The following is a 23,888-nucleotide window of genomic DNA, read 5'->3' as shown; positions in this document are numbered from 1 at the left end:
TGGACTTGACATTAAAAACAGAGCCCAATAAATCATGCTAGGCTGTAATCAACAGCCCAGTCTCTGCTATTTGAAAAGGGGACGGGGGGAAGTCAATATATATTTTGAGAATTAAAAAATCCAAGATAGAAAGCTAAATTAAGAAGTAGTATGCGAGTTCTATTGCTACAGTTTCTGAACCAAAACAAGGGGTAAATAAATATTTAAAAAATTATCAGCTACCTTCCAAAATCCACAAGTGCTGATGCTGAACACACAGGAAGAAACTGTGGAAAAAATCCTAAAACTTACATTTTGTCACCATTTGAAAAGACTGCATTTGAAAGACCTCAAAAATAGTCTGAAATGAACTTTAAAGAAGGGGGGAAAATATAAATATATATATACACACACACATATATATATAAACATTTAAAAAATAAATATATGTATATATACACACACACATATATAACCTAATAGCTTCTAAAGGTAAAACCATAATGACTTTAACTTAGCTTTTTCCTTTCTTCTAAAGTCCACAATAATGAGATTTAAAATGCCTACTTACCAATGCAGGAATATTTAATGTTCTAAGTAAGTCAATTTTAGGGTCTCCAACGGATTTATCTCGTTCAAAAACATAGGTCTTGTTGCTCACGGCAGATATTGTTGTTCCATTATCTCCAAATTGAATATCTTCTTTGTTTCTGAGTTCCCTAAAAGAAAAGGATTTCGTTTGAAAATAGGCAACACTTTACTAAGTAACACTTTTCCTTTCTTTCAGCATCAAAGTTATTTTCAATATAACATTCCCAATACAACCCATATTGGGGGAGACTGCAGATATTGACCCCCTAAACACTGGAGATTTAAGCTATAATGTGGAAAGGAAATGAGGCCCCAGAGAGAGGAAAAAAAGTGTTGTTTTCATTCTTTCCCCCCATAATTAGGGAAATGCAATGGTCAAGGGTCACCTTAGCTAGGGAATCAAAGCCAGTGAACTCTCTCCTGGGTTATATAGTTTGGTCCCAAAATATTTTCAAATTTTTCAGTTCATAGTTTCAGTTTCAATCTCAATGTGTTTACCAATGTCTTTTTATTTCTAAGTTGAATTCAATTAAAAATCCATATAACACAACGAATGCCTAAGGTTTAGTAAAGTAGAGGAGTTCACTCCTGGTTTTGATATCCATTTCAGCTTGGTGCCTGTGAGTGCCCCCAAATGAGGTATTGGCAAAGTTGGTAGGAAGTGTCTGGTGCCAGGCCTGAGACTAGGGTGAGGGAAGTGATGCACCTGCCTTGGGTACAAAATGTAAGAGGTGCCCAAACACTCAGTAATCAAAATAAATAATACTTTAATGCAATTTTAAAAAATCAAAATTAATGCTAAAAATTCATGATGAACAAAATATCAAAATTTTACATAAAAACAGGACTGATGTTTTGTCCATCAAATATGCCTCATGCCAGTCCTGAGCCTGCCTGGTCCATAGTAGATGCTCACTAAATTGCCATGTCCATTCCTTCTCTGCCGCTTACCTGTTCTTCTTCCTGTTTCATCAAGGGCTGTGTTGTCTCACCTGGTAGCCCTGTGTCTACTGAACCCTTGAACTGTGGCTAACTGGAACTGAGATGTGTTGTAAGGGTAAAATACACACCAGATTTCAAAACCAGTACCAAAAAAAAAAAAAAAAGAATGTAAAATATCTCAACTTTTTTATATTGATTACATGTTGAAATGATACTATTTTATTTATTTTTTAAATTGAAGCATAGTTGCTCTACAATATTATATAAGTTATAGGTGTACAGTACAATACAGTGATTCACAATTTTTAAAGGTTATACTCCACTTATAGTTATTATAAAATATTGGCTATATTCCCCGTGTTGTACAATATATCCCTATAGCTTATTTTATACCTCATAGTTTGTACCTCTTACTCCCCGACCCCTATAAGGCCCCTCCCCCCTTCCCTCTCCCTGCTGGTAACCCCTAGCTTGTTATCTACGTCTGTGAGTCTTTTTTGTTATATTCACTAGTTTGTTGTATTTTTTAGATTCCACAGATGAGTGATATCATACAGTATTTGTCTTTCTCTTATTTCACTTAGCATAATGCTCTCCTAGTCCATCCACGCTGCTGCAAATGATAAAATGTTGTTCTTTTTTATGGCTGAGTAGCATTCCATTGTGTGTGTGTGTGTGTGTGTGTGTGTGTGTGTATGTATGTGTGTGTGTGTGTACCATATCTTCTTTATCCATTCAGAAATGATACAATTTTAGACAGAATGAGTAAACTAAAAATATATTATTAAAACTAATTGCATCTGTTTCTTTTTTTTTTAATGTGGCTACTAGAAAAATCTGGAATGACATATGTGATTCACATTATATTTCGACTGAACAGAGCTAATGTAGACAAAGGTACGAAGGCATTAGGCAGCGGCGCTACCCGCCACCTCCTCCGGAGGCCTGTCCCAACCACAGCCACACGTGGGCTTTCTCATCCCTGAACACCCATGGAGTCTGACACTCAGTTATAAAATGCTTAGCGACATCATTTAGATTGTGAAGACATTAGCTTGAAGCCTCACGTAGATTGCAAGTAAGCTTAAGAAACTTGTATGCTTCAAATCTTTTCTAGATTTTAAAATAAAAATAGACAAGCAAACAATAAACAAATGCATACCTATACATAAAAGCAGATGAGTCTTCGTTCTTCTCTAGTACTTAGCACCAAGCTACACACAGTCATATAAGTATCTGACACTTGTACAGCTCTTCCAAGGGTTTGACCACACTATGCCATTTGATATCATTTAATCTTTCTGACAAGCCTGTGGCACACACAGAGCAAGTATTTTCGTCCAACTTTTACAGATGGGGACACAGGGCAGTGGAAGAGTCAGAACCTGAGCTCAAGTCTTCTAATTCTTGCCTAGTGCTCTCTCCTCTGAATCAGATGGTCTCTCCTAGTAGGTGCTTACTAAATGTCTGTAGGATGAAACCAATGAGTGCCTCTAGCAATTGCCAAATCTAAATAAGTATGAGAGAAAAAAAGTCCACGCCCTTCCAGTTTGCGAGGAATACGTACAAATACTTGTTAAAAGCCTTGTGCAGTTTGCAGTTCGGGGTGTTTCCGCTGGACGTTTGGTTGTTAGATACTCACTCCCCTTTCTGCTGGTCAGAGCCCTCATTTTCTTTCCTCTCCTGCACCGGGCAGTGGTGTGGTACCCAATTCCTTTTCCTTAGCCCCGGAATCCTGAGCACAGAGCCTCAGGATGGAAAACACAGTAGACAGACGTTTTTCTCCCAGGACGCACAGATGAGGACCCATGGGCTCCTGTGACTTGGGTCTTTAAAGCTTTCCCAGCCCCTGCCCCTTTCTTCTTTACAGGTTTCCTTGGGATCTGTAACCCACTTTATAGCCTTCCAATACATGCTCTTTTTACTTAAATTAGAGGTTTCTCTTGCAACCAAAAACCCTCTCATAGAGAAATCATAACCCATGAGGAAACAGAGATTCAGCTAAAGTAACTTGCCCAGGACTAACCAAGAAGTGTCAGACCCAGGGTTAGACTCTTGGTAGCCTGACTTCATGTCCAAGGCCTTCCTTGAGTCTACACCTAAGTGAATGCAAAGGGATTTGTTAGAAGCTGGAGGAAAAGAAGAAATTTCAAAGGTAAATCCCTGCCTGAACCAAGGCAGGTGCCTGCAGAGAGGGCCCCGCCCCCTCTCTAGTCCCAGAGCCGCCCTGCAGGGAAGGGGAAAGGACAGACTTCTCCAGGAGAAGCTGTGTATAATCGGGGCCCAGGATACCAGCTTAGCCCTGCTGAACACCAGGGAACTAGAAGTAGAAAAAGCGACCCCAGGGTGAACGCCAGTTTCCTTGCACTCACAGAATGCCGGGCCAGGCTGTCAAGAGCTGGGATTCAACACAGATTCAGAAGCCAGGGACCAACACTGCCAAGTTTTCTAACTGATGACGAAAATCGATGACCTTCCCAAGACTTTTTGTTGTTTTCACTGAGCCTTAGGTCATACACCTAGAGGCCTGAGTAATTCCAAGTCTAGAGCCTGCTTCGTTTACGTCTATGTATGTTTACTGACTTTGAAGATGACTTTTAAAATGAGTTCTTTATTGCTTACCCTGTAAGAACCTGATGTTTTAAAGGGAAATTGCACATGGATGTTCCAATCGCTTTCTGCCTCGTAACTTGACTTGGTTTCTCAATAAACTTCAAAAAGTCAAAGCCAAGGGTTCCCAAACCACAAAAACATTTCATTCCCTTGGCAGGCACAAAAGGTTCATGTCAGGTCACTCACAGCTAACCAGGTGACTTCCCCCAGCCATCAGCCGTCCTCAGGCATGACCGACACACAACCTTTGCTGAGCCATCTAACTGAAGGAAGACAGTGCCACAGGGCTGTCAGGAGTGGCCTCCAGCTCTGCAGAGGCCAGGAAAACCGAGGGGAGGGATGGCAAGGGACCTCCGTCTCAAAACAACATGTGACAGTCAGAGGAAACCCAAAAGGCTTCCTCTTCCAAGCACTCCTGTCACTGGAAACCCTAAGGGAGGTCACAGCAAAAGGAGAGGGAGTTTAGTAACAAGAGCAACAAGTCTCATTACCCAAATCTCCCCCATAGCTGATCAACCATAGTCAACTAGAGGCAGGGCGCTGTCCTGGTGAACAGCAGACTGAGAGCAAGAAGTGATGGACTAGTGCTTTACAGTATCGGAGAAGACCAAAGAAGCTTCCAGAAATAGAAACAAAATTAAAAAACAAAAAGGCAAAGCAAAATTGTAGGCCTAGACAATTAATTAAGGAACCATACTTGAAAGTGCCTGGTATAGTCCCTGGTACTTAGTAGATACTAATTAATCCTACTGATTGATGTCAAAGGCCCCAGGACATCACAGGCTCAGAATACAGTTTACTATTTGTTAATCACAATGATAGCCCTAGTCACTAAGAAAAGGTTGATATATGCCCCATGAACTGTTTAATCTGGCAGGAAAATACATAATTGATTTTAGAGATATTTCATTTAAAACCTTTTTTTAAAAGAAGTTCTTACTTTTTAAAACAAAAAAGAATTTTTAATCTCCTGAATGTTTAGGCAAAATCTCACCATCACAGAAGGCAAAAAATACGCCTGAGATAAGGAAACCAAAAGGAATAATTTTAATCAATTGGAAAACTAACGTCTCTGCAATATCTAATTCCTCAGAGGTGCTGGATAAATTAGATACATTCAATACCACCATATAATCCAACGTCCCAAGTCATTTCTGTTCTCCATTCACCCAATGCTTTCTGTTGAGGGTTCCTATAAGAAGTGACTGAACACACTGGGTAGGGTCTGGGTTGAGATCTGACTGTCAGGCTTTGCATTCAATCCTGGCTTCATCCGTTACTAACTTCTGTGCCTCAGTTTCCTCATCTGTAAAATGGAAATAACAGCATCCCTTCCTTGTAGGGTTGTTGTGAGAATTAAATCCACATAAGCTTGTCATCCAGTTAGAACACTACCTGGCACATACTAAGTGCTTTAGGAAACATTAGCTACTAATATCATGTAGGAGGGGGCTTGTGCTAAGTTCTTGAGATGGAGAGATGTTAAGACCTGGGTCCTGTCCTCGAAGAATCCACAGGAGAGCAGAGCAGGCTGCTGTTTAAAGGGCTACCTCACATGTAGAAAGAGCTCTGAAGCTGACCCCAAGGTGCTAGGTCGGGGGCGGGGGGGGGGTGGTGGGCAACTGGAGTGGGTGTCCTGAGGGAACACTGGGCAGGAGCACACTTGGTTCTGGAAGGAGTAGGCTTCCCGGGGGTGGGAGGGTGGAGGGGCTTCCAGACAGAGGCAGAGGGACAGCAAGGCAGGCAGCATCGCACGACAGCACAGGATGTGTTTCCTAAGTGGAGGGTGAGAAAACTGTGGTGGGGTGGGGGATGACGCGCTGCAGAGGCGGTTTAGAAAGAGCAGCCTGGGCTTCCCTGGTGGCGCAGTGGTTAGGAGTCCGCCTGCCAATGCAGGGGACACGGGTTCGAGCCCTGGACTGGGAGGATCTCACATGCCGCGGAGCAGGTAGGCCCGTGTGCCGCAGCTGCTGGGCCTGCGCTCTGGAGCCCGTGAGCCACAACTGCTGAGCTCACGCGCCACAACTACTGAGCCCGTGCTCCGCAGCGGGAGGCGCCTCCGCGGTGAGAGGCCTGCGCACCGCAGCGAAGAGCAGCCCCCGCTCGCCGCAGCTAGAGAGGGCCCGCGCGCAGCAATGAAGACCCAACGCAGCCAAAAATAGATAAATAAATAAAAAGCTTCTTCCAACTTTGTGTATGTTTAAAAAGAAAAAAAAAAGAGCAGCCTGCAGCTCGGGGCATGGCAGGGAAGTGAAGTGCAGTCAGAGTGGATGGGACGACCCAAAAGAGAGGGCAGAGCAGGAAGGCCGGCCAAAGGCGGGGTCTGAACAGCGGGCTGCTGACCTTTCTATCACCTCTGCCTTGTCAACTAGGAGAAAGACTGAAAACCCAGAGTCCAGAGCAGGACTCGGAGAAAAAGCACTGGGTAGGGGGTGGGCGGTGGCCCATGTTTGTTGGCGATGTATAAGAGACAGCTTCACTGCTGAAGATGGAAATGGTCCCCCGTCCTCCAAGTGTTACCCTGACCCTGCTGGCTCACCCAGGACTCCACATGCATTTAAAACCCACCTGGTCACCACCTTTTTGTACAGGATAAGAAGCAGATCTTTTTCTATTTTTCTCACTTTTGATTTTTTAAAAAACTGATTTATCTAAAGCTATTTCTGTTTCTATTTTGAGAAAAACCGTCCTATCAGAGTAGAGTGAGTCAGGTTTAGAAAAAGAGATAAGCATCCTCTTACAGTAATGGAAACAAAAACCATGGCATTTAAATTTTTTCTACCATCTCTTTGGTATTTAAATATATATATATATATATCGCTTGGCTCAGAGTTGAGTAAAGGACCAAAGGAATAACAGTACAGCATTTGAAACTTTAAACTAAGTTCCTATCTTGGCTAAATTGTAAGGAGACAATTAGATCCATAAGAAATTAAATGTGAAAAAAAGAGAGCTACAAGAAAATAGACTTGAATATCAAACCTTTGAAGGAAGTGGGACTTTTTAAACTCAGAAATGATAGAAAACTTCATTAAAGAATAGATTTGGTTACATATAAATTTTAAAATTAAAAATGCAAACAATAGAGAAACAGTTGCCACAATTGTGACACAGGGTTAACATTGTTATTATATAAAAAGCTTACGGAGTGGCATGAACACACCGGAACCCAGACAGGCAAACTGGCAAAGGACAAGAACTAAGAATGTGGAAACACAATCGGTTGGCAAACATGAGGAGAACATTCAATCCATGTGATAATCAAAGGATGGAACGAGAACTGATAGACATGTCCAAGAAGAAGGGAGTGGTTAAGTATAGTAATATATTTCTTCTATATCTTGAATATTATCATCACAAAAATATATTTGTATAATGACTAACACATACATGGGAAAATACCTCTGATGTAATATTAAGTGAGTAGAATATACACGGATGTGCATGAACATGCATAAGTATATACAGTATAACCATGTAAAAGTAAAACACAACCATGCGAAAATGACCGAGAATCTATCCATTAGCACTGGTTATCTTTGAGACAGTGATGGAGGGTGGCAGTAATTTTTTTATTTTACTTTCCTGTACTTTCAACTTTATCTTTGCTGCTTATATATATTATTTTTATAATATAAAATATATTTTACTCTTTTAAAGGTAATGCTATATATGATATTGTACATGTTGATTACTTTATAATCCAATATTACTTAATGGTCAGTGAATAATAATTAAAAAACACTTATGAAATATTTGTCCCTCACATCTTTTTCCTTACTATCAAAGCAGTAATAAGACCTTATAAAAGAAATTAACAATCCAAACAGCAAAACTAAGAAAGTCAAGGAGAAGATGTTTAATGGGATATTGTAAATTCAGCAAATACATGTTAGAAACATGAAAGTTAGTTGACAGAGCCCTTGGACAAATTAATTAAAAAAAAAATTCTTGAAATGCTAAATAGTTAGGCAAAATAGAAAAAGAAACCGGACAAAATGAAAAATCTCAAAAAGGTTGCAGAAGCCGTTGGATACACAATTTTAGGCAAGTAGGTCACTAAGCAACAGGATCATGAGGCAAATTAGTTTTGTGTCAACAGACCTGTTCCAGGGCTGATCCATCCACAGCTTAATAAAAATGTAAATAACGCACTACATTCCTTAAACCAGACTGACTGGTTTTTTATCTACATGTGGAACTTCCACCATCTTTTTCCAAAAACACTAATATTCTGAACTCACGAATATGTGAAAGTCATGGGGAATGTGCCACTGTAAATTGTGTGTCCAATCAATCAGGCCCTACACTGCCCAGCGTGGCCTCCCCATCTCAGAGACTCCCACCCCCAGGCCAGTCCACACTGACCAATGGGGGGCCACGTGCCCTCCCCTTCTTTGCACGCACACAGCTGACTCAGTCTGGAGGGAACCCTTGGGACTATCAAATACTGGGGCAGAGCTACTGGAATGTTCTGTCTTTCCCGTGTAGCTAAACAATAGCATAATTAAGTCACAAGTGACAGAGATCAGATCCACCAAATGATTACAAAAGACCCATTAGAGGGGCTGTAGGTCTCCCTAAAAAGCCAGGTTTTCCTACAAATCCCAGTTCACAACCCACTCAACCCCACTAGGAACACTTAGCAGTTTGTAATGCACATGTGAGTAGCCGTTCCTAAACAAAGTCACTCATTTTCAGAACCCTATTCCCCTTTCCTGAACCTGTCCTTGGGTCCTGGGTTTCCCTGATTCAGTCCTGGGGTTGCAACTGAGCAACCTGTGTCCTGTGGATTTAAACCATGGCTGAGGATGTTTCATTCACTTATTCTATAAATATTCACTGGACACTGGATATTCAGAGATGAAAGGATTTGGTTCTTTCCTTTCACTTTATCACATACCAAGCAGAGTGCACTCAAAGTCAGGGAAAATCTAGGGGAGAACGGAGAGAGGTGGTGAGGAGTTCCTTCTTGACTGAGGGAACGGCATGCTTACTGACAGGGTAGGGTGTCTAGGGCCATAAAATTAATTGGAGTTTGGTTAGAACCGTGCTGTCCACTATGGTAGCCACTAGCCACACGAGGCTATTAACACACTTGAAAAGTGGGTAGTCCTAAATTCAATGTGCTATAATGTAAAATACACATGGATTTCAAAGACTTCATATGAAAAAAAGAATGCAAAGTGCCTTGTTAATAATTCTGAATACTGATTACATGTTTAAATGATACTATTTTAAGTAGTTTGGAGGTAAATGAAAATATTCAAATTAATTTCTCCTGTTTCTTTTTACTTTTTTTTTAATGTGACTCCTCGAAAATTTTAAATTACATATGTGGCTCATGTAAAGAAAAAAAAAATGTTGCCTGCAATTACAGTTCCACAAAGATCAAGCCATTAGCCACTGCAGTAGCCCACCGACAGTGAGCCTGAGGGGAATTCAGGATGGAGAAAAACAGGAAGCATTCTGTGCTTTGGATATCAGCCCCTAGATAGTCAAGGTTCATATCTAAGGAAATATTTCAATGACCCTAGATTCTTGCATCTCCCCATACATAGAAAACAACTTAAATCATTAACTTGAAATGTCTACTCTTTGTGATTAGCAATAATTTTTTGATGTTCAACTATGTGTTTCTTTCCAGCAAAAAAGTTCACATATATCCTGGCCCTTCCCTTACCTCTTTGGGACAGTTTCTCAGAGCTATCTGAAAGGCTGTCTCCCGGGCTATAGACCTCAGTAAGACTAAACTCAACTCACAGCTCTTATGTTGTGCCTTTTTTTTTTTTGTCAGCAGTTTTGGCAACCATGAAGACCCAGAGCAGACTTCTCTCCTCCGCCTGAATTCTACAAGGATCCAGAACCTTGATTGACACCAGCAGGGCCCCTTGTGCCAGTCTGCCTCCTCAATGAGTCCAGACAAATTTAAGTGAGTCTCTCTTGGTACCGGATCTCCCACTCTTAGCTGAAGATCCTGAGTTTATTCAGAGGTTGTTAAACTCCTCACTATGCGGAGTAGGTTATCCTTGAACTTAGGTTCCAGAAGAGGTGCCTGTATTTGCTCAATTGAAAGACACTGAGGTTACCCTCAGGTGAGAACCACTGGGATGACGTTGTTCAGCTGAAGGACCCTAAGGAGGCTCAGACTCGGTGATTAAGTAGGAAGCTGACCTGACATCCTTCCTCAATTTGGCTTCCTTAACAGACTCTGTTGGGATAAAAGTGAAGATATCGCATGAAAGCTTTGCTCGGAGGAAGAGGGACAAGGCTCCTCCCAGCCAGTTACGGCTTTCTCAGGCAACTAAGAAATTTGTGGGAGTGATGGAAGCAGAGTCCCATAAGGAAACCCACTCATTAGTTTAAAACGTGCTTGTCTGGGGACCATGTATGACAGTTGGCCACTCACTGATCCCAGCACAGATGGTGGTTTTAGAAGAGACATGCAGAAGAGCAGAAGTGACTCTAGGGTAACGCCTAGAGGGGTTAAGCTCACAAGCAGCACATTGCCCATCACACAATTTCATTAGTAAATTTTATTCCTGACAAATTCAACTTTAAAATAGGAAACAGTTTCTCAAACAGAGAAATGAGGGGTATCAGAAAGCCAACCTCCAACCAACAACTAAAACCCAGCCAGGTTTAGGGATGTACAGAATTTATACTTGCAAGTACTTAAGTGAGAACTAAGGAAATCTCACCCTAAAAATGGCTGAGATGGGGCTCTTTTTGACATTCCAAAACTGATTTTTGCATACCCAGTTAGAGAAAGCCAGCTTGATAAAACATCTTTTCAGATTTCTGACCTTAAAGGAACAAAAGCCCTCTTAGGACTTAGGAGGAACTAGCATTTCTCTCCCTATGCCTTTGAGATGTAAATGTTCTACCTGATCGTCTTAGGCATTTTGTTCTGTGTTTTGAAGGCACAGTGTCTGCCATCAGGAAAGTACACATACGATGTACATTTGACAACCCGTCAAATAGACTGGGATTCCAAACAGTCTTTCTGTCTGGCTGTGCCAGCTCTCAGGAAAATTTGTCATAAGGGGTCCCAGTTCATAAGGGACCTTTGTCTGCTCAACCTTCGTTGCGTCCACCTGTACAACAAAGGCCTTTATTTTCTTAGACTATTTTTTGGAGTAAACTTTCTGGATCTTCTGAAGGCTGCATCCTTTGCACTCTCTTGTTGCGGGTGCCAGCTGCATCTTACTGGTTATCACTATTAAGAAACTACTCATCAATGGCCAGACAAGGGATCCTTTAAATTGAAGAAACTTCTAAATTGGTAAATTTTTAGAGAGCTCTCATTATAAATAGCTGTTTTATTGGTACCTATGAAAAGAGCAAATTAAAAGGTAGATACAGAGGTTTATTAACAACCTCTGAATAAACTATGGGAATTCTTAAGATTCTAACCTTAAGAATTCCCATAGTTTAAAACAAAATAAAACAAAACGATTTGGGAAGCCTTATTTGTAGTCTTGGCTTTCCCTTGATGGGTCTTAGGATACAAATAAAAACATTAGGTTAATTAACGTTAATCAGGTTGATTAACAAGGGAATAGGAAATGCTGAGGGGAAAGTCAAGAGACTGCTTCCCAACAAGGCGGAAATTTTAAAGGGACTCATCCCAGCAGGATAGAAATCTTTAGATGGTGATTTAAAAATGCGATAAATAAAATGGACATTGATGAGATTAAAACAAAGGCTTCAGGGAATTCCCTGGTGGTCCAGTGGTTGGGACTCTTGTGCTTTCACTGCCGAGGGCCCAGGTTCAATCCCTGGTCAGGGAACTAAGATCCCGCCAAGTCGCACAGCGCAGCCAAAAAACAAAATAAAACAAACAAAAAAAACCCAAAGGCTTTGATACAACATTACCTAAAGTTGAATGGGCCAAAGAGACCCCCTATTGGTCCCCCCAACATTAAAGGGCCCCAAACAAGTCTGGTTTATTTAGCCCAGTTAAAAAAAAAATTTTTTTTAAAGGCTGGAATAAAATTATACTAAGATACCTAACCAGCAATTGCTTGAGGCAACAGGCCAATTAATCAAGTTAAAGATTGACAAAAGGGCCTGGGTCACTTGGCTAAAGTTAAAGGTATAAGAGTTGACAGAATTGAGATAACAATTTGTTTTTTAAAAATTGGCGTATTTGGGGCTTTCCTGGTAGCGCAGTGGATAAGAATCTGCCTGCCAATGCAGGGGACACGGGTTCAATCCCTGGTCCGGGAAGATCCCACATGCCACAGAGCAACTAAGCCTGTGCACCACAACTACTGAGCCTGCGCTCTAGAGCCTGCGAGCCACAACTACTGAGCCTGTGTGCCACAACTACTGAAGCCCGTGTGCCTAGAGCCCGTGCTCTGCAACAAGAGAAGCCACCTCAGTGAGAAGCCCGTGCACCACAACGAAGAGTAACCCCCACTTGCCACAACTAGAGAAAGCCTGCACACAGCAACAAAGACCCAACGCAGGCAAAAATAAATTAAAAAAAAAAAAGTTGGCATATTTGAATGGGCTTTATGTGAGATGGTTACATCTCTTTTGCCTGATTATACTGTGGGATAGACATTATGTCTCACTGGGGAATGCTTCTCCTGCCTGATATTATAATACAGAGCATATAAATCTGCCCCTAAGGCAGTATTAATTAAACATACTAAAGGAAACAGAGTTACCTGAGCCCACACAATATGAAACAAAAAATGGGGGTTAATATTCAGGGCCTAATAAAGCAATAGTGGAGACTTTTTTTGCCCTTAGGGTAAATTGGTCTGGGTCTGACTTGTGCACTCCGAAAGAGGGCCTTTGTTGAATGCCTTGTGCAAACTTTTGAAGGCATGATAAAATGAACCCTAAAGTTCTAGAACACAGAACTCCTAATTTCCAGTTTAGCTTGAAATCTTCCATTGATATAAAAAACAAATTAAAGAAAATGTAGTTGGACAAATCAATCATTTGATAACATTTAGGCAGACCAGTTCTTTGGGGAATTGAAAGCAACTGTCTTTGTAAAAAGGCTAAGTCATCTAAGCAAATACATTTAACTTACACCAACTGTTATTTATAAACTAGTAAGTTTATATTGTAATACCTGATTCACGACTAAGTTATAAAATGAAGTTATGAGATCTCTGGTTATGTCTGTTATATGTCTGTGTGTACATTATAGATATGTCTCTACCTCCAGACAGTATCAACATTAATTTATAAAGGAGCTCTATTTAACTGACTTAAAAGTAAGCACTTAAAAATTAAATATTTTTGAATGTAATAGAAACTAACCCAAATGAATTTCAAGTTCACGTGATCTGGGAAATATTCAATATTAAATTAATATTTGGTTTAAAGTTTAAGTTTGTTGGTTTAATTAATACACACATGTCTTACTTTTATTGAACCTAGTCAAATATGTTCATATTATTTCTGTTATAAAATTTATCAGCAAGAAAAATAGCTTGGAATGATGGCTGACTTGGTCTAATGTCTCCTGAAGTTTTCATGGGTAATCTAAATATAACTGTTGGAAACAAATGAGTTAAATAGATATAAATGGGATAAGAGCCATTTAGTGTACTGTTTAAGAATTATTATGTTTTATGATGGTATGTCTACTTAAAAATAGTTTCTCCAGATTTTTGGTAACTTGAAACTTTAGAGTTTTGCTAAGTTAAGTTAAATGATGGAAATGTACTAAATATCTAGATCATTCCCAAATAAAGATACTGAAAAACTGATTACTGAAAATAGGCTTCCTTTTACAGAGAAATTAAAGATATTTAGCACCATTAATAAATGTTTTGTGTCACATTGGAAATTTTTCCATAAAAGGGCATGTTTTTATTTATTTTTATTTTTTAATTAATTTATTTTTTTTTAAAGATCTTTATTTATTTATTTTTGGCTGCATTGGGTCTTCGTTGCTGCACGCAGGCTTTCTCTAGTTGTGGCAAGCGGGGGCTACTCTTCGCTGCGGTGCATGGGCTTCTCAATGTGGTGGCTTCTCTTGTTGCAGAGCACGGGCTCTAGGTGTGCAGGCTTCAGGAGTTGTGGTGCGTGGGTTCAGCAGTTGTGGCTAGTGGGCTCTAGAGCACAGGCTCAGTAGTTGTGGTGCATGGGCTTAGTTGCTCCACGGCACGTGGGATCTTCCCAGACCAGGGCTCGAACCCGTGTCCCCTGTATTGGCAGGCAGATTCTTAATCACTGCACCACCAGGGAAGCCCCAAGGGCACGTTTTTAAAAATCATAAATGGTATTTATAAGTTTGCCAATCCACAGAATGCTAACATAAAAGTACATAATTGCTTACTTCTTAGTTTTCACTAGAAATTAAGGTTTTAAAATTTTTTAATTTTTATTGAAGTATAGTTGACTTACAACATTGTGTCAGTGTCAGGTGTACAGAAAAGTGATTCAGATATATATAGATATAGATATATATGTATATATACATATTGATATATATTCTTTTTCAGATTTTTTCAGATTCTTATCCTTTATAGGTTCTTTTTCAGATTCTTTTCCAGACTCTTATCCTTTATAGGTATGTGTATATATATATATATATATATATATATATTCTTTTTCAGATTTTTATCCTTTATAGGTTATTACAAGATATTGACTATAATTCCCTGTGCTATACAGTAAGTCCTTGTTGTTTATTTTATACATAGTAGGGTATATCTGTTAATCCCATATTCTTAATTTATCCCATCCTCCTGCCTTTCCCCTTTGGTAACCAGAATTTTGTTTTCTATGTCTGCAAGTCTGTTTCTGTTTTGTAAATAAGTTCATTTGTATTTTTTAGATTCCACATATAAATGATATCATATAATATTTGTCTTTCTCTGTTTGACTTACTTCACCTAGTATGATGATCTCTAGGTCCATCCATGTTGCTGCAAATGGCAATATTTCATTCTTTTTTATGGCTGAGTAGTATTCTACTGTACGTATATACCACATCTTCTTTATCCATTCATCTGTCAATGGACATTTAGGTTGCCTCCATGTCTTGGCTATTGTAAATAGCACTGCTGTGAACACTGAGGTACTTGTATCTTTTTGAATTAGAGTTTTCATCTTTTTCAGATACATGCCCAGGAGTGGGATTGCTGGATCATACAGTCGCTCTATTTTTAGTTTTTTAAGTAGCCTCCATACTGTTTTCCATAGTGGCTGCACCAATTTATATTCCCACCAACAGCAAAGGAGGGTTCCCTTTTCTCTCACCCTCTCCAGCATTTTTTATTTGTAGACTTTTTCATGATGGCCATTTTGACCTCACTGTAGTTTTGATTTGCATTTCTCTAATAATTAGCCATGTTGAGCATCTTGTCATGTGCCTGTTGGCCATCTGTATGTATTCTTTGGAGAAAGAAATTAAGGTTTTCAAGGTTAAGCATTCTAATTAATACATGTAATTAAAACTACTAAAATTAATAAGGAAAACATCTTTGTATGAAAGAAAAAAAAAGTATAAGAAATGGAAATGCATTTTGTTAAGGGAAAAGAAGGTAATTTTGTCCTGGAGAGAGAGAAAGAAAAGGAAGGCATAGGACAAAACCTGAAGATAAAAAAGAAAGTTTTAGAAGTTTTGTGGGAAAGAAACCCTGAAAAGAAAAAGGTTTGTACATGGTCAGGACTGGCTAGGATTAAAATAAAATTTAATTGAGTAAATAAATTTTAACATTAAAAGTAAGCTGGTATGACACTAGAATTTGTTTTTTTCTCTGTGTTAAGAGAACAAAGTTTTCTTAGAATATTGATCTGTTTTTGATAACAGATTATAAAAAGTTTCTCTACCTTTTAAGTGATCTGTTGTAACATTCTGTATTTGCCTTTAAAATCTTTTGTCATTTGGGTTAAGTAAATAAGTATTGTTTCACAGTGACCTATGATCCTATATGACCAAGTGTTTTAAACCTTTTGATATCTTTGACAAACTTCCCCAAGTCAATTCTAAATGAAGTCCTTTTGACCTGTAGCTAACTTTCGGATGCTTCAGAGAGATCCCAAAGCATCCTCAAAAGAGATATTAAACTAATTAGGTTTATTTGATATGTTAAATTACATGGGAAACATTGTCAAATAAGTGGTGATAAACCTTCTTAGGTTATATTGCATGGGTAATGTCATTAACATAGATATTCTAGAAATTATATGGAATTCTTAACAACCTGATATGTCCTAGTATAATATTATCAGTTATGATTCTAATTATTCCTTAAAATGTTGTATTGTCACAGAAATAACCAAGTTGCTTTGTCAACTGCACTGTAATCAAATCTTTAACCACGCCATTTTAAGTCTTTTGTTATTTATAGACAGTCATTGTTTTACTCTGATGCTTTTATAAAAATGAAAATCTTCAAGAAGATTCATAAAAAGGATTTTCTGAAAAATATAGGTTTCTGATGACTTTTAGATCATACCACTGAACTGGGTAAGAAATTATAAAACTCTAATAGAAAACCTGATGTGTTTATCAAGATCAACAAGAATTAATTATATGGAACTTAATGAACTGATAAATATGATTTATAATCTTATGATTTTTTTCTTAAATATACTGGCTTTTAATCTCTGTGTTCCAGAAAAACCTTTCCTCTTATGCTAACTATGATATGTGGCAAGTTGATGAAGTATACCTCTGCAAATGAAGATGAAACATTTATCTTTTTCTCTCTACCTAATCTCTCCAGAATTTGGCTTCTCTAACTGGCTCCCCTCTGGACTTGATGGCTTATTGAGATTCAGATTACAACTAGTTATACTAATCATTGTTTTAATTTGTTCTCTCTTTGTTGTTTTCAAACTATTTATACTTTTTGTCTCTCTGCTGTACTATCTTATTAATGTTACTCGTTATATTACTTATATTCTATTTTATAAGATTGTTGTATCCTGCATTACCTGATGTGTAACCAGGCCTCCAACAAAATTAATGATGGCTAAATATCTTGAGGCAATTGATCACACATATATATATGATCACATATATATTACATATATACAGATAAAGTTAATTGTAATAGCGCAACTTTAAATATGGGAAGAAACAACAAGGGGAAAACATTTCCTGGATCATAATAGAGTAGTAAAACAGAAGATCCAGAGGATTTTAGGTTGTTTAGGTTGTTAATAGGGCCTAAGCCAGATATAGCATATGAATGGCCTATCACTAAGATCCTTGCCTGACCTAGGAATAAGCATTCCTAGGGCTGTGGGACAAATTGGTCATGAAATGCCTCCCAAGCCTTGGTCAAATTTATGACCAACGTGGGGCACTGTAAACAAAAAAAAATGTTGCTTGCCCTTTTAGTTCTATAGTATCAAGCCATTAGCCCCTGCAGTTGCCCACCAAAAGTGAGCCTGAGGGGAATTCAGGATGGAGAAAAACAGGAAGCATTTTGTGCTTTGGATACCAGCCCCTAGATAATTAAGGTACATACCTAAGGAAATATTTCAAAGACCTCAGATTCTTGCATCTTCCCATACACAGAAAAGCACTAAGATCATTAACTTGAGATGTCTGTTTTTGTGATTAGAAGTAATCTTTTGATGTTTTGACTACATGTTTTTCCTGCAAAAAAAAATTCATATATATTCTGACTCCTTCCTTACCTCTTTTTTTTTTTTTTGCTGCACCGAGTGGCATGTGATCTTAGTTCCCTGACCAGGGATCCAAGCCGTGCCCCCTGCATTGGAAGCGTGGAGTCTTAACCACTGGATCGCCAGGGAAGTTCCCCTTCCTTATCTCTTTGGAACAGTTTCTCAGAGCTATCTGAGAGGCTCAGGCTATAGTCCTCCGTAAGACACAGAATAAACTCAACTCACAGCTCTTACGTTGCGCGTTTTTTTGTTTTTGTTTTTAAGTTGACACTCATATTAAATTTCTATGGGACAGTTCTGGTTGTAGCATAGAATTAGCTCTGGTTAGAGAATAAAATTCTAGGTTGAGAGTGCCAAAAAATTAAATTAAAATCAAACAAAGAGGCTATATATACAGAAGGAGCCAGGGTGCTCAGGCCTTGAACATCACACAGGGAGAGTCACTAGGACCCTGAGCAGGGAAGGAAAGGAAATGTCAGCTGCGTGCTTTGGAAGATCACTGTGGCAGTGAAATGGGAGAGACCAGGGCAGGGTGAAAACCGGAGGCAGGAAAACTCATGGAGCAAAAATGAAATATCAGTGAGTGACCAATCTGCCTTCCAACCTACAGGATCTGCTCTTGGGAGTCTTACCTTCGCTGTGCCTTGGGCCCTGTGGCAGCCTGGTAGATCCTTTCTCAGATAAATGTCTTTACATACAGAAAATAAAATACCCAGGATTACAAAGGAAACCAATGACTGAAATACAGGTGTCACTGTAAAAATCTGTGATATGGCAATATGTGTGCTTCTTTATTGACACTTTAAATAAGATGTAGCAGCAGGTCTAACAATTACTGTAATTTTTTTTTTTTTTTTGGCTGCGTTGGGTCTTCGTTGCTGCACGCGGGCTTTCTCTAGTTGAGGTGAGCGGGGGCTACTCTTTGTTGTGGTGCACGGGCTTCTCATTGCGGTGGGGTGGCTTCTCTTGTTATGGAGCACGGGCTCTAGGCACGTGGGCTTCAGTAGTTGCGGCACATGGGCTCAGTAGTTGTGGCTCGTGGGCTCTAGAGCGCAGGCTCAGTAGTTGTGGCGCACGGGCTTAGTTGCTCCGCGTCATGTGGGATCTTCCCGGACCAGGGCTGGAACCCGTGTCCCCTGCACTGGCAGGCAGATTCTTAACCACCGCGCCACCAGGGAAGTCCACAATTATGGTAATTTTGAAGTATTTATGAACGTGAATGATATTTTGAGCAACAGCTATCGTGAGACACAACGATATCTGTGTTTCCATTAGTGGTGAAGCCACGGTACTGCTAACACTGCTGTGATTTGTTGCCTACATTTATACTCAAAGGAAATGCTAAATTTTAGTGAGTGGTTAATGAAAATGAACTGTAATTTTTCCCCCCAAGTCACAGACCACCTTGAATTCTATCCATGACCCCTTAGGGATCCATGGATCAAGGGTTAAGGACCCTTGTGAGATGTTCCCAGGCTTCCCTCAGGAGTCAGTTTAGGTCCCTCTAAGATGGGAACATGCAGGAAGTATGGTAACAGTTGGATGCTATTTTACTTCTAGGATTTATTTATTCCCATGACCACCTCTACAATAGCATATTAAGGCAGCAGACACAATGGCCCAGAAGGTGTCTTAATGGAACACTGGGTTTCCTTGGGTTATGATTAGAACCCATGCCTTTTTCTCAGATGAGGATAATGATCACAGGAACAGGCCCAGGAGACCCAGAGGGAAGACTGTTTGTTGGGGTTTTTCTTAGTTCTCAGGCGAGCTTATTCTTGCAGGGAGGAAGTCATCCGTCTCGCCCGAAGGAATTTAGTTACAAAACAAAAACAGGAAAAGACAAATACTGTATGATTCCACTTATATGAGATATCTACAGCAATCAAATTCATAGAAACAAAGTAGAATGTTGGTTCTTAGGGGCTGAGGGTGGGGAGAAAAGAGGAGTTATTTAACGGCTATACAGTTTCAGATTTGCAAGATGAAAAAGTTCTGGAGGTCTGTTTTGCAACAGTATGAATATATTTAACACTACTGAACTGCACTTAAAAATGGTAAAGATGGTACATCTTAATAATTTTTTTTTAATTAATTAATTAATTTATTATTTTATTTTTGGCTGCGTTGGGTCTTCGCTGCTGCACGCAGGCTTTCTCTAATTGTGGCGAACGGGGGCTACTCTTTGTTGCAGTGCGCGGGCTTCTCATTGCGGTGGCTTCTCTTGTTGCAGAGCACAGGCTCTAGGCATGTGGGCTTCAGTAGTTGTGGCTCGCAGGCTCAGTAGTTGTGGCGCACGGGCTTAGTTGCTCCGTGGCATGTGGGATCTTCCCAGACCACGGCTTGAACCCGAGTCCCCTGCATTGACAGGCAGATTCTTAACCACTGCGTCACCAGGGAAGCCCAAGATGGTACATCTTATGTGGGTTTTTTTTTTTTAATCACCATAAAAATGGTTAAAACTGCAAAACAAACAAACAGGACGCTCAGAGCCTAATTCTGGTTCAACTTCTAATTGTCACCAAGCTGGACAGCCTCAAATGCAGGCCTGGTTCTACCCAGTACCTGGAGTTTCTCGAGGCATTAAAGGTATAAAAATGCTTTTTAAAATGAGGACCCAAGTGCTGTTTATTTTTTAAAATTCTACTATATAATGATAAAGCTCATCTTTACAGTTCTGGGTATTGATTTCCACGGAACAGACTAAGACAATCCCCTAAGACTAATAATAACATCAAACACTTAATTAGCGTTAATTCTGTGCCAGGCACTAGTCTAAGCACTTTATAAGTACTTGACCCACTTAGTCCTCATAACAATCCCATGGTGGATGTCCTATTTTTATCCCCACTTTATAGATAAGGAAACTGAGGCACGGAGGACTAGTAAGTGGCAGAGGTGAGGTTCACAACAGGTCATTCGACTCCAGAGTCAGACCATGAGCACCTGGGGCAGGGACCGGGATTTTTATCTCTCAATTCCAGCGCTGAGGTAGTGCTGACTCACAGTTAATGAATCAGTTGGCAACCATTTATTGAGCAATCGGTTACGATAGAATTGTGAGGCATTTTTACCATGCAGCAGTTCTGAGGAAGAAAGATCTCGCTGTCTGCTTCCTCTACTTTTTTTTTTTTTTAAACTTGGTAAGGAGAAACTTTGTTGGAAAGATGACCGCAAGGCGTGTGGGGCAGTTTACTGCCCTAGCGGGTTGCGGGGATACGGCAACAGTGGGGAAAACACTTTGACCATAACATCCCCCAGCACTTCCCTCTACTAATCTTTTCAAAAAAATGATTAAAGCAATGCTCCTAACTCCCCCAGCGTTTGGAATTGATGGTCACTGCCAAAGACTCTAACCCACCTTGCCACCTGGTTATCTCTTGTACTCTGGAGGAGTGGGAAAAGGAGTGAATATGAAGAGACAGAAAAACAACAAGGTCCTACTGTGTAGCACAGGGAACTATATTCACTATCCCATGATAAACCGTAATGGAAAAGAATATAAAAAAGAATGTACATACATATGTATAATTGCACCATTTTGCTGTACAGCAGAAAACAACACAACATTGTAAGTCAACTATATCTCAGTTAAAAAAAAAAAGAAGACACAGAAAGGCCTGTCTCCAGACCAACAATGAATTCTAGGAACTGGTCTAAAACTAGGTATGTGGCAGAGGGAAATAGGAAAAGACCCTAAAAGTCACCAAAGAAAATCGCAGGACGACCTTAAAAGGGCAGGGAGTGGAGGGCAGCTCTCCGTCGCTTAGTAACCACATTCTGCCACCTCAGGAGGAAGCAGCTGCGTTTCTAAACGTTAACAGGCTGAGACTGGCCAGGTCCACAAAGCTACTGACACACGTGGGCCAAACACCAGCAGCATTTCAGACAACTGTAGCCGGAACGTGTGCCCCCCACGCAGCACACAGAGGCTGCTCGTGGGAAGAGACGGGGGCTCAGGCCACAGCGGGGGGGGGTCGCTCCATCTTCTGACTGGTATGGCAGGGAGGTGGTCGGGACTCACCTGTAGGTGTAGGGCCCCACTTCTTCCAACCGAGGGGTCTCCCCTCTGAGGACCTCCTCTGGATTGGTGACATTGAAGAAATAGAACTGGGTGTGCACGGGCAGAGGGGGCTTCCTCCAGGACTCAAAGGTCTCCGAGCCATTCCTTAACACAATATTCTAGGGGAGAAAACCAAAAGGGGATTTACGTAGTGTAAGGCAGTTGGCTTTGAACACAGAGGCAGAACGAGGGACACCCTGCCCTTTGACCTCCCGGCTCACTTATTTTTTCCACAGGCATTCAGCTGCTGTCCCTTGGGAGCAGGGACATGCCTTACGCCAATATGAAGCCCACAGCCCTCAGAAGCCATAACAGGTTTTCTATAAATATCTGCGGTAAAGAAAGGATGCTAGAGCCATAGCTCATGGTGTCACCAAGACCAAGGCCACAGTCTGAGTACCCGAAGTGCCTTATTTGCTTTGTCACAAAGATTCTACTGATCGGACAGCTTCCGTGGAAGTCAGGCCACTCTGAGAAGCTCCAGGCACTCCCAGCTCGCCCATGGGAGAGACCAGGAAGAGAGGCCCCAGAAGGTTACTTTGGTCCTTCCGTTTGAGGTAGAACCACACCCAGCTCTACCACTTTCACCACCAGGGGCTTCACATGCATTTTCTCATCTAATCCCCAACAAACCCCTAACATAGGTTTGCATATCCCTGTTTTAATGATGAGAAAGCTAAGCCACACTGAGGTTAAGTGCTTAGGGTATTCTTTGTCTACAATCCTTCCTTTGTTTCCCACCCTTACCATGGATTATGGTCTAAATTGTGTCCCTGCCACCCCCCTCCCAAAAAAAATTCATATATTGAAGTCTTAACCCCTAGTACCTCAGAATGTGACTGTATTTGGAGATAGAGTCTTTAAAGAGAAATTAAAGGTTAAGTGAAGTCATTAGGGTGGGCTGTCATCCAACATGACTGAGGCCTCAGAAGAAATCAACCCTGTTGACACCTTGATCTCAGACTTCTAGCATCCAGAACACTGTGAGACAATAAATTTCTGTTGTTCAAGTCACCCAGTCTGTTATGGCGGCTCTCACAAACTAATACACTAATGGCCCCTCTATGGAAGGAGTATCCTTCCCACCCTACAGACTTCAGGTGTGGCAAGTAACTTGATTTGATTAACAGAATGTGAGTGGAATGGCAAAGCGCCAACTTCGAGCTGAGGCCTTAAGAGGCATGGCAAGTTTCCACCAGTCACCCTCTGTTGCCCTGTCCCAGGTAGTTGGTGATCCTTCAGCCAAAAATGGTAATGTGTAGACCAGACATGAAGCCAGGAGTCCAGCCTAAGTCAGCTGACCCAGCTAAGCTCAAATTGCAGCCAACCTGGCCGTAAGGAGTATGGAGTACATGTTACTATTATAAGCCACTGAGATTTGGGGGTTGTTTGTTATCCAGCATTGCAAGAGTAGCCTGATTAATACAGCACCTAAAGTTAATAGACTGAAAGCTAATATCTAGTAGTTAACTTGTTAATAAAGAAAAACTGCATTTTTAAAGTTAAGATTACTGAAGTACTCGAGAAGGATAAAAGCATACACAGAATAAATAAACCAGAATGCAAACAGTGACTAACTCTGCATGTTGGAATTTGGATCATTGTTATTTTCTCCTGGATGAGATTTTGTATTTTCCGAATTTTTATAACGAATAAAAAAAATTAACACTGAGAAAAATTTTTAAAAGAGGAAAATGGGATTTGCTGATAAAGACAATGTAGGGCCACTAGTGAAACAATAACTAGATTGCAAGAGAAGCATCCCTGATATCACCTGTCACTCCCCTAGCGGTGAGGATTTGAATGACAATCAACAGAGGGACCGCTTCAAAATATGACAGAAATCACATGCTAAAACATCTTGTGACACAGAACACAACAGGATGCCAATTTTTAGTAGTCCACGCCTCCAATTTAATAGAAGCAATGTTGCAAGGGAACTTAATGATATAACTCTATTATTCAATGGAAAATATCCCAAGAATCTCTGCAGGGAAAAACAAAGTGGCACCGGAATAAATGGATGCAGAAAACCTAAGCTTGTCAGAGCAAAAACAGTCATCTGGAGGGCTGGAAGTCAATT

General features: G+C 40.4%; 1 protein-coding gene across 1 annotated transcript in view; it reads right to left on the bottom strand.

The window, feature by feature from the left end:
* SCARB2 (scavenger receptor class B member 2) overlaps nucleotides 1–23,888 on the bottom strand; it is a 76,244-nt gene that overhangs the window by 34,134 nt on the left and 18,222 nt on the right. The window contains exons 2-3 of the mRNA XM_059922820.1: nucleotides 21,767–21,924; nucleotides 551–698 (exon numbers count right to left, since the gene is read on the bottom strand). Of these exons, the coding sequence (XP_059778803.1) occupies nucleotides 551–698; nucleotides 21,767–21,924 (306 nt within the window). The remainder of the gene's footprint in view (nucleotides 1–550; nucleotides 699–21,766; nucleotides 21,925–23,888) is intronic.

This window comes from Balaenoptera ricei, chromosome 5 (assembly GCF_028023285.1).
Source record: "Balaenoptera ricei isolate mBalRic1 chromosome 5, mBalRic1.hap2, whole genome shotgun sequence".
Lineage (NCBI taxonomy): Eukaryota > Metazoa > Chordata > Mammalia > Artiodactyla > Balaenopteridae > Balaenoptera > Balaenoptera ricei.
Note: the sequence above shows the minus strand (reverse complement) of the source record. Positions and strands in the feature narration are given on the sequence as shown.